This window comes from Leptinotarsa decemlineata, unplaced genomic scaffold, assembly GCF_025532065.1.
Source record: "Leptinotarsa decemlineata unplaced genomic scaffold, Ldec_3_MD MMD2_P_RNA_scaffold_2, whole genome shotgun sequence".
Classification (NCBI taxonomy): Eukaryota; Metazoa; Arthropoda; class Insecta; order Coleoptera; family Chrysomelidae; genus Leptinotarsa; species Leptinotarsa decemlineata.
Genome location: NW_027412529.1, coordinates 10,181,778 through 10,194,288, shown reverse-complemented (window position 1 = coordinate 10,194,288; position 12,511 = coordinate 10,181,778). Strand labels below are relative to the sequence as shown.

The 12,511-nt window shown below is 34.1% G+C and overlaps 1 protein-coding gene across 1 annotated transcript in view; it reads right to left on the bottom strand.

The window, feature by feature from the left end:
* LOC111507172 (spen family transcriptional repressor split ends) overlaps positions 1 to 12,511 on the bottom strand; it is a 217,348-nt gene that overhangs the window by 26,873 nt on the left and 177,964 nt on the right. The window contains 2 exon segments of the mRNA XM_074183112.1: positions 7,376 to 8,410; positions 10,950 to 11,120. Coding sequence (XP_074039213.1) covers positions 7,376 to 8,410; positions 10,950 to 11,120 — 1,206 coding nt within the window.

Sequence of the window (12,511 nt, the reverse complement as noted above, 5' to 3'; positions counted from 1 at the left end):
GAAATGATGTAAGAGGAAGGTTTATGTGTACTACATCAAAATAATACACTTGTTACGGGTTTGTGAAAATCTCAACAAAGCTTATTATATAAAAAAATCATGGAATAAACTATAAACCAAATCCACCACATCAACTTTATTTCGACTTTCCCAAGAAACATTTGCTGTTTATAATAGAGAAATTCGAACTAAAAATGTGTAAAGGAAAAGATAAATTGTCAAAAGTGAAAATACTATTTATTTACATATAAATGTTTTTTCAAAAGTACTTTGAAGTTTACAACAAATTTTATGTTTTTATTCTTACACCATGCAAAATGCAATGTTCTCCAATTTCAGTTATTAGTCTGCTTGGACGTAATTCTTGAAATATTGGTTTTTTATTTTTTCCTTTTTTCTGATTGATTCGGCTGTTACTTGATGAAGATCCTTAGTAATTTTACAAACCACACATCACGATTTGATCTCCACAAACTTCATTTTGAAAAAATTTTAGGTTAATTCTAAGTGTTCTATAATATTATCGGTTTATATAAATTTTCAGTAGATTCTGAGTGTTCTAAAACCTTCTTGGTTTATAAAAATTTTCAGTTGTGTTTTGTCCTTAAAAAAAAGTTGGTTCTAAGTGTGGAAGTTTATGAATTAGAGAGATTTATTCTAAAGTTTTTTCAATGGTTTATGAATTACGGTATTTGAAGATCCCCATATGGAAATTAAATATTTTAATCAGAATATATGAAACTATAATACATGTCCATCAAATATTTGCCATGATATCGTATTCTATGAAGAATATCGACACAATCGGTGTTTTCTTTTGAAGTTCTTCAGTATGTTTATTCCAACGGAAATGTTCATCAATACAGATGAAATTTCGTGTAATTTTTGTATATGATCTCATTACTTTCAAATTAGATTGGGGGAAATCGACTAGGTTATTTTTTTCGAGTTATGAATAAGATGATTTGAAAAATTTAATATCAATTTATGAATTTGTAACCAGAAAGAAATTGTATTAAAATTATGAGTTACCTAAGCAGTCAACTACTATAACTGCGCTGATAAAAAAAGTACATTGTTGTGGAATATATCCATATTATGAATTGGAGCCGATTTGTCAAGAATCAGTGATTTACAGAAAAAATAGCAAGACATTTTTATATAGATTTTCATGATGAACAAACAAAGATAATAATATAATTTCGCAGATATTTATGTTGTTATTGCACGTACTTATGTCCATTGTGAATGAAATGTTATTTTTTTGAAAACGGTGACATCAACAAAAAAACAGTGTAGGGAATATAAAATACTGATCCCAATTGATAATTCTGAAGATACTAGAAAACAAATTTTTAGTAAAGAAATCAACCAGCTTTTATTTTATCAGCATCAAAAAATTTTCCCTAGACAATATTGAAATTCAAATAATTTCAACACAATACAATAGATTAACAAAATATTTGAAAGTAAACCTCTCCAAAATAATATTCAAGATCTACTTACATATATATAAACAATGAATTTTCCCTTCTCCGAAACTTCAACATTTCGGTAATGTACCCAAAAAAAGAACACTTTAAACGAAAATTCTGAGACACTTCACGTTCTATATACATCATGACATCACCAAACCCCAACACTTAATGAAAATTCACGACAGTTCTATTTGAATTTTACTATATTCCAAAATGTTATGAATATAAATAGTAGCCTCAACAACTATGAAAGGATCAACATAGTTTAAATATGAAACCATTATCCCGTTAAGAATTTAAATGGTGATTTTCATTTCATTTATTCTGATAAATTTCGTTTTGTTCACATTTACGACTATCTTCAAGACTGAAAAAGCTGATTTTCAACTCACTCACTCACTCAAAGTGAAAGGAATGGGACACAAAGCTGGCCATAAACATAATTTCTCAGGGTTAGAGAACTATAATCAAGTGTAAACACCCTGCCAATACTTCCAAGAACCCATCCTACCTAATGCCGATTGTTTCTTACCTAAGTACAGAAAAGGGCGAGTTGATAATTAGGATTTCCAATCCTTGGATTTCACTTGCTTTGAAGATTACGTATTTATTAACTTACTATAAAGTTATATAGGGTGAGTCACCAAGATTGCCTCGGTCTATTGCTATCAGACAAAACAATTTTTCGATATTTGTAAAATATCTGTTTTTCTTATAAGTACACCTCTGATAAAATGTTAAAACATTCTATATAAATGAATTATGTCTGTTTAAAAATGAATGAAACTTGGCCGGTTTTACCGAGCACCCTATATATTGTTTACGAAAGTTGAGATTCCATAAACTATAATAGTGATGATGACTAACTATTCCTAAAAAAATCCTCCTAATTGCTATATATATGCGGGTGATGAATTAAAAAAAATATTGTCTGCATAATATGTTTTATTGGAATAACTTGGCAATGCCGCAATGGAAATTCGAAAACAAAAATCCTCTAGAGAGCGAAAAATTATGGAATAGAATGACGAATTCATATACTGGGTGTTCAATTTGAAAAAATATAACTTTGGTTGGCCACGCTCGATTAAATCACCCAGTATTACATGTTCTTTTATTTATATTACAGGATAACACTACCAATGTTTGAAGAAGAAATAAAAAATGAGATATTAAGGAAGAAAGGTTGATTTGAATCACAAATTTAACCTATCAAGTTTCACTTCATCGCAAAAGTACACTAAAAATGAAAAACTACAAATAAAAATTCCTTATTTTTTTTTTCGTGGTAGAATTACAACGTAATACTCCACATGGAATGTGAGATCACACCCAAAAGTAATTATTTCTCGCTAATTTGGGCAGTAATTAAAGTGCCGTCGGTATGGGTGGATTTTTTTACTAGTGTGTTTTTTTTTTTCAAAGAATTGTTTTAATAAAATACAAATACCAGGTTCTGACACATAGAAAACTTAACAATATTCTGATTCTTGAACAGTCACCTATCATGGAAACACGGAAAATATTCTGTTTTTATCATTCAAAGATCCAAAAAAATTTGGAGTCAACACAGTGAAGGAAGTTTGCAGTACAATGAAATGAACGTTTTGTCCTCTTTTCTTTAGTTATAGTTTCGTGACAGACCATTTTAAACAAATAGTTACGAAATTCAATACAATCTTTGAATCTCTATTTTTTCCCCTTGGGGGAAAATTCCCGATTTCCTTCCTTGATGCTTATTTACGCTATATATAAAGAATCTACCTCCATATTTCAAGATTATAGGTTCAGTAGCTTTGGCTGTACGTTGATATAAGAGCGGACTACAGCTAGTAATTTATATTTTTACTTCAAAAATAGAGTAAATACAGTAAAATGCACTAAGTAATGAATATCTTCGAGAATCGAATTATGTTACTTAGAAATAAATTCGCAAAACTAACACAACCGTCTAACTAACACGCGTCTGCCCGCGTTCGGGTCGCGTTCTCGGCGAAGGCGCTTCATTGCTTAGACCGCCCCTTTACCCCCGCGCATTGCCCCCGTTTCTTACAGCAGGCGCGACGTGTAATGGCTTACTGCGTTGCGTCAAGTTAATCTTATCGTGATAACTTTTAAACGATTCGTCCAAATTACTTTGTGTCAAAGATAAAGTTCATTTATATTAATTACTTGAAACGACAATTGTATCAATTTTCATAAGAATTTGACAGATATTACAAAATGTGTATTGTAAAAAAAACTATCCAATTTGATTGTATTTACGGCTCAGTATTTTTCATATATTGGCTACCACATAAGAGGTAGGTATATGCTATCGCGGGCTTTTATTTAGAACTATTCAAGATAAAGAATCTTACGGTACATTATCTTCATTTAACTCCAACGGTATAGGCAACGCACGACAAGATACCTTTTAGGGAGCAAGAATTTTTCCGACTTACTTAATAGTTATCGTTATATTATAACCAAAATTACACAAAACCGTAAATTTAGCCTATATGTTATTCTGATGTATAAGAGCTTATTTATGTGAAGTTTCATCTAAATCCTTTCAATCGTTTAGGCGTGAAAGACTCACAAACATACATTCGTACATCCATCCTCACAAACTTTCACATTAATTTATATAAGTAAGTATAGATTGTTATCTCCAGACATTATTTTTTGCACTTATTTGACAAAAAAATTAACCATCGAGAGATATTATTCTCTTCCTGAGTTTACATACACGCACACTATTATTTTAAAGTAAGCATGTGAACAGCTCAGGTACAGTCATCATAGGTGCTAAAGTAAATACTAATTTTGGTGACATTTACACCAATTTATTTTAAAATTAAAAGTAAAACACTCCGTGAGGTGAATCGCACGATATACGGTAATACCTCGTTAATTCTTAGCTCGCACAAGTTTTGACTTCTCTGGGTTGTCGTTCGTAGACGGTTGTGAAGTTAACCACATTCACAAAGTAAACTGAGTAAAAAATGTCGAATTATTATTTTTTAATTTACCAACAACACCTACCATTTTTCAATATGATACGCTTATTGACTGATTTAGTGAAAAAAAAACCGTCTTAACATGAAAAATCGACTTTGTACACCTACAAAATTGAGATATGTTATTCCTGATGATCTATTCCACAAAAAAAACGTCACGTCATAGTTTTCCAGGCCGTCTGAGGAGGTGAAAATGGGATGGAAAGTTGAAAAAATCGTATCCTCGAAAATTGAATGTGTACACCTACAAGTTTGAGATATTTTATCCATCATGATCTATTCGACAGAAAAAACTTCCCGTTATAGTTTTCCACCACATGTTCACCCCCTCAGATGGCCTGAAAAACTATGACGTGAAGTTTTTTCTGTCGAATAGATCATGATGGATAACATATCTCCAACTTGCAAGTGTACACATTATTTGAAAATAATTATTGGCTGACCAAATAATCACCTCCATAAAGTTAGCAAGGCAACTTGCAGTAAAATTATTGAAATATACTTTTTTAATTGTCGAATAATTGTCGAGAATTTGTCGTGAAAGAAAACTAATTGTCGCGCATCTCCTTTATTTTATAAGGGGTAGCCCTGATAACTTGATATAAAGTTAGCACAGCACCTGTAGTAAAATTTTTAATATAACTGAATTATTAAAACTTTCATTACTAGTATTTGTCGAATAATTGTCGTAACCCAATCCATATCAAAAAATTTCCTGGAAATTTTTTTGGAAAATATTGCGTTTTTCGTGTCATACCTTGTGCTATATGGATATTTTGAACCATATGGCAACACCGCAAAAGGCGTATTTGATTTCTTCATATATTTTTAAAAGGATCGCTGAAAAGTGCTAAAATAAATTTGTTATGTATCTACGTGGAAATTATCGATACATTTTTTTGTTTCATCAATTTTTGTAACTCTATAATCATGTCGAATATTTTTTGCAATTAGCAACCTATTGATCTATTGTTTATAAATAAAGATCAATCAAAAACAAAAGTATTGTTCAATTGTCGAAACAGCAGAATTGATATATAGTATGTAGGTATATTAAAGAAGAATTATGAATTTCAACCAGCAGGCAAAGTGATCTGTTTTTCTGTTGATTATTTTTTTTACAAAAGACAACTTATTGATCAATTTATTCATAAACGATTGTCGAAAAAGATACAATTGGTCAATAGGTTGCTAATTGCAAAAAATATTCGACATGATTATAGGGTTACAAAAATAGATGAAACGAAAAACATTATCGATTATTTCCACGTTGATATATTACAAATTTATTTTCACTGGCGATCCTTTTAAAAAATATATGAAGAAATCAAATACGCCTGTTGCGGTGTTGCCATATGGTTTAAAATATCCATATAGTACAAGGTATGATACGAAATGCTATATTTTTCAAAAAAATACATTTCAGGAAATTTTTTTATATTGATTGGGTTACGACAATTATTCGACAAATACTAGTAATGAAAGTTTTTATATTTCAGTTATATTAAAAATTTTACTACAGGTGCTGTGCTAACTTTATATCAAGTTAGCAGGGCTAACCCTTAAAAAAAAGGAGATACGCGACAATTATTTTTCTTTCACGACAAATTCTCGACAATTATTCGACAATTAAAAAAGTATATTTCAATAATTTTACTGCAAGTTGCCTTGCTAACTTTATGGAGGTCAAATAATCATTTGATGCTGAAAGATAATATGTTAACTATGGCTATTTTTATAAAAATTATACAAAAAAAACAAAAGCAAATGGTGCATCTCAAGAAAGTCAATTGATAACAATAATCTAAAAGACAAAATAATAAGAAAGAAATTGAACTACACCAAAATTCAAGAGATGATTAAAAAAATACATGTTGAAATAAATTCGACAATTTTAAAGTTTTTAATATTTTTTATTTGTTGTATTATTCTCAGTATTTTCTTTTTTTTTATACGTGTGTTACATTGTCCCTACTATAAAGATGTAATGTTTCTTTGGATTAATACATTTATTATTATTTATTATTTTTCAAATATGACTAGGAAACTAGGTGATATATTTATCTGTAGTTTGTAGTAAATTCTGCCAAAACATGAACTACTTGACTATTATGATAGATATTTTTTCAGGTGGGATAATATATGCTTCATAGATTCTCTTCATCTAACATGCCATGAAAGGATCCTTATGGAAGTATCTATCACAATATTTAGCACTGAAAAGTTATCTTCTCTGGAGATTAATAACATTCATTAATTTATCAACATAACCAAAATTGAATAATCGTTTGTCAGACTAAAGAAACCGATGAAAATGATATTATATTTTCAAGTGCTCTAAGTCGAGTTTCGTTGTGGTCGTAGTAGTGGACGGACGTGCCGATAAGGTCCGTCCACAAAGAAGGTATGCGGATGCCCCGTGCTATCGCGGGGCTTCTATTTATGTTGTGATTGTCTATTGTGCAAAAATGTTAAAGTTTATGTAAAAGTTTAGACAAACATGTGAAGTGAGGGCCCCCTTTATTCACGGCGGTATCCAGGCCGGTAACCAGGTTCGGATAGCCACATAAAGGGGGCCATGTATGTGAATTCAAAAACCCGAAGGTCTCCCGAAGAGGAGGCTACTCAAAAATATATGTGAAAAAATCAAAAGGTCTTCCGAGCAGAAGGTGACAATAAAAGAGTTGAATTGTTTTCATCGTAAAAAAGTTCGACAAAAAAGGGTGGCAACATTGCTTCAAGCAAGACCGCTGCCCTCCCACCCCCCGACGAAGCTCCAGAGTGGGAAGCAACGTCCAACAAAATTAGATAGAATATTCAATTGTGTACTTGCTTGGTATATTAGGTCATCTTTTATCACATTATTTTGTTATTTATATTGAATAACTGACTAACCTTGAAAATCTGGTGACGGTGGTGGCATCAAAAGTCCTCGTAGTGGAATCCCTCCTCTCTTCGAAGACGCTCCTATCCAGGATAGTACCTTGTTTTTCTAACCTCTCAAAGAACGACTCTTGGCACTCCCTACTAGCGAAATCCACTTGAATTTTAGTATTCTTCAAACTAAACCCGCGCATTTTATTAACCGCACCCTGCGCGTTCAACACTTGTTCATAAAATACGAGCGCTTGGCCCTTTTCACGATCTATGTGCACTTTATTTATAACGCCGAAAGGATCAAACTGCATTTTCAGGTACTTTTCGTTAACACTCTCGTTAACCCCGTCAATCCACACACAGTTGTATGGCATCGACTTGCCAAAACCTAACTTAATTCGATTATTACCTAGATGTTCTCCGTCCATTTTCCGTATGGCCTTGACAACACTCACTATATCAGAGTACTGACAAAACGCATAAGAACTCACAGCCCCTTGTTTTTTAATGTCGATTTCGATTATCTCCCCAAACTGATCGAAATGTTTCCTGAGATCGGACGCGGTTACGTCTTTTTCTAGATTACCGATGAACAAAGTCCTCGTGGCCTTCGGATGGAACTCATCGATTTCCGCCTCGTACGGCCTCAAGTCGTTGTCCTCCACATCGTAGCCCTGGTAGGGCGCCACCTCGATCTTGCACCCGAAAAACAGCTTATCGTAGCTCACCTCAATAGCCTTCTCTACGTCCTCGGGCTTCTTGAAGCAGACGATGGCGTGTCTTTCGGAATCCTTGCCGACCACCTTCACCCACGTCACTTTCCCGTGTTTTTTGTACTCGTGGAAAAGACCGTCTTTCAACGAGGTGTCGGACGACCTCACGGGTAGGTTTTTCACACAAATCGCGAGCGGTCTACGATCGTCCGAATGGACAACGGGCTGGTGATTTGAGTTGGCCGTCGACGCTAACCTCCTGGATTTTGGAGAACTCGTCGAACTTGTATCTCTAGATGTGGAGGAACTTGAGGAGCTACTACTGCTTCGGGATCTGGACCTGGAAAGAAAAACGATATATAGAATAATAAAAAAAATCTCTTAGACGGCAATACATTTTTTTTTCGCTATATGGATGGGGAAGGTTAGGTTGGGTTAGGGCAAAAGTGAGTGGGGTCTTTTCGACTCTCCACCGCAACCCGCAAGGCTTTTTTTGGCTCATACCAATTCCCACTCGACCAAGTTTTTTAACGAAACCGATTAGTGAGTGTCTTTCAGGTCAGATAGAGAAAGTGCGCTCTGCCAAACCCTGAAACACTCTTTTGACAGTCCGAATCTCTGCATATGATGATCCAGACGACAGTTACCTGTGAGAAGGCCTATTAGACATCGTAGTTTATCCCTACTGTAGTCTAACAACTGTTTGGTTTCAAGCTTCGAAGGGTGAATGAACACCTTGGGGCGAGCCAGTTCTGGAAGATTTTGCCAGAAGTCCATAAATCTTCTCGACATCCAGGTGTTCAATATTTATTTGCTGAAGCCCAAAGCGATGCCAATGACAGGTTATGGTCAGATGAAGCTGCTTGCAGCACTCTCCTTTGCAAAGGAGTCATCAGCCTCATTTCCTTCCAGGCCACTATGACCAGGAATCCAGAGCATGGAATGGGGAAACGTCTGACTCCTTCATTTTTTCAAAGTATCCGTAAAATTGCATTTTCATGACACCCATTTCGAGAATCTTGCTTCACATTCTTGCAAAACATGACAAACTCACTATCCCTTTGACGCACTGCCTCCAGCTAAAGTCTCAGTCACACCAATCCCTGCTGTGTTGAAGTGGTTTTCCAGTTTTTTCGGACATTTCCTCTATAAAGGATTTCCTGTATGCGTTCCCAAGTATAATTTTCAACAGTCCCGATCTGGACCCATACCACAGATTTTGATACCTCCACAGCTGGTTCAGGAACCATATCGGGTTTTTTGCTGCCTATGAAATACATTAAACTAACTCTATTTTGAAATAATTTCACATAAGCATCTCCTTGTTATAGAAGTTTCATATCTGTCCTCTTCCACTACAGTTCCTCCAATCCCCTATGATAATACGACTCAGTGTAGTTAACCTAGCATTGGTAGCTCGTTCTGTTATACAAAATGTTCGGTCTGACCCGGTCTTGTTACCGACGTGATTATTATAGGAGGATGAACGCAGCAAGCATTGATACACACATGCATGTTTTCAAAGTAACCAGGCAAAAAGAGGTGTATGAGGAATCGGTAAGTTTGCGAGAAATGAGTCCGCGAAAAGGAGAAAGGGATCAGCAAACCATCTCAGATGCTTTCTTCCTTTCTTTGGGAAGGATTCCCACAATTTTTCGTATAAAGATGGAAAAGTACAGAGTCAAAACCTTTCCTTCCCAAAAATTAATCTCTCTCAAAAATATACCACTTTCGATATTCTGGTGATGTATTGAATCTATTGGAGCCTCTGGAGACACCCTATATTTTGTTTTATGAGAGAGGACATTGGCAGATCAAGATCTTCAGATGATGTGGTGCTGCAGGTTTTTCCGGATTTTCCTGCAGCTGAAAAAGCTGCAGGAAACGTTTACTGTTGTTTTTATTTTTATCGTTGTTTTATAATTTCACAAATCACATAATTAAATTGACAGTAATTTAAAATTATATTATAAATATATTCTTTTTTGAAAATACACAAATATTTATTGCTATAAAATATAAAATCATTGACATCATTTTTTATCTTTTTCATTTAAAGATAAATAAAACACAAAAATTGATTGTGTAGATTGATACGATATTTCCATTTGATATCATCAAAAATAATATTTATTTGCTTGTATTCCAATAATTTCTCAATATGAGGTATTTTAACAACATAACGGTTGATTTATGAACAAATCGAGTGACTTACCTCACAATTTATATGCGAAGTAAACAGAGAAAATGTGAAAAAAGTTATGAGAAACTATGATGTCTAATTAGAAGATGTGTTAGATCAATTAATCGATCTAGATAATATTTTACTAAATTTTCAAAACCGAAAATAAATAAGTTCACTGTGTGTCATGACCGAAATATAAGATAACTTCAATTTTATACTTCTAACAAGAAAATTGTGATCATAGTTTTTGAAACACTCTATACACTTTTCCTTTTTTATTACATATAAAAAATAAAGATAAGTTGAGGTGACTTTCGATCAACTAACAACGTGGAAACGACTAAAATTGGTGTTTAAAAAAATTAAAAAAGATTAGCTGAAAAATAAGAATTATATTAAGCAAAAAGAAAACTGAAATTAATGAAATAAAAAACGAGCAACTAAAAAATAATTAAAAAAATTGAACTATTAACACGAGATGAAAATTAAAAAAAAAGTATTAACAAGAAATAAATATTTTTTTTTGCTTGATGTAATTGTTATTTTTCAGCTAATCTTTTTTAATTTTTTCACCGATTCTGTCAGGTATTTCAAATCAATTTATATCATATTAGACAATGGAAGTCCGAACTAACGAAATGCACCACGAAACATTGTCAACTACCTTCAAATAAATACTAAAATTAGTGCCTACCTCGAAGGTGATCGACTACTGGTACTTCCAGATGGCGATGGAGACCTGGAACCTGACCTGGATTTCGTTTTCTTCTTTGAACTTTGATCCGAATTTCGCCTCTCATTATTTTCCGACGGTGTTGTGCTATACCCTGTATCTGTCTGACTATTACCTGTGGTGTTATTATATCTGAAACGAGCCAAAATGAAGGTAGATTAGATAACAAGTGTATGATGAATAAAATGAAAGATTATATACAAGCTGATAATGAGAGTTTTTGCCGATTGGCAAAATTATAGGAGCCGTCAGCAGAAGTGATACTTTAGATACGGACTAATCGTTTTATGGGATCGGTGTTGAAAATTATACATATTAATATTTTGCTATCGTGTACTAGAACACATAAGAAATATTTTCATCTGCAACATTTGAATAAAAATACCATTTCCTATGCTATAAGCATAGTGAAAATCAACCAGTGAGTCCACTCCCACTACTTCCATTCATAAATTCAAAAAGTTCTCGGTGACCTCGAAACGAAGTGCGTAGCCAATTTCGTTCTTTCATTATAGGCGTGCGCTCATATAAAAACGAAATTTAAAGATATAGAAGATTTTGTGTTAAGTCAGTTATAACCAACTACAAAAACCAAAAACAGTAATAACAACAGAGAATAAACTGAACACAATATCAATTTCCGACCATTTATTATAACCAGTACGATGCCCGTGGTACCGTCGAATCCTTCGATACTACAGCACTGAACGTGTTGGATGAGAATCTCATCCTAAGAGCGGCAACTCGGGCCGATCACGTGGTAAGAGAACCTACTGGTTGTATAATTCTACGATGCTATAAGTTCGAAGTAAACCCGGAGTGTAGATTCGTCATCCGAATCATCAGTTTGGCATTCGTTATGGATTTTGAATGGGATATTGAATCAGTTGAAGGAAACGAGAAGTGCTGAATTTATTGGAGCTATTCGTTCCCCACCCTGGGGCTCGTACAAGCTAATAAGCCTGATGTATTCCTTCTCGACCACCAGAGCAAGACGATATTTTTTGTTGTGGAGTTTTCAGTTCCTGACGAGAGGAATATCGTCCGAAAAGAGAAAGCAAAACGGATAAAATATCTTTTTTTTCGAATTCCGCAGACTCTATCCAGACAACTCTGTCAAGATGGTTATTCTGATTATTGGAGTACTTGGTGGAATGATGCCCTCTCTTACTCTCTCGGGCTGCCGCACTAAGGCAGAAATCCTAGCCGAACAGATGCAGTAGGCTGTCATTCTTGGCTCACTGCGCTTCTTCAGTTCACATGATTCTTTTACCTAATGATCACTTACCCCACGGTGTGGGGAGTGGTTGTTGGTAATGCTGGCGCGCCCCCCGAATATATCGGGGTTTCGGGGGGTAGGGTCTGACCAGCGCATACTACGGTAAAAAAAAATAATGCGTCTTCATTCACCATAAAACTACAACCTTGAAATAGCAATAACTAAACAGTCATAACACCAGAAAATGTATGCAACCGCTGTAGAAAATTCCTTTTCGCAATGCCAAAGTCGGAAACGGGCAAGA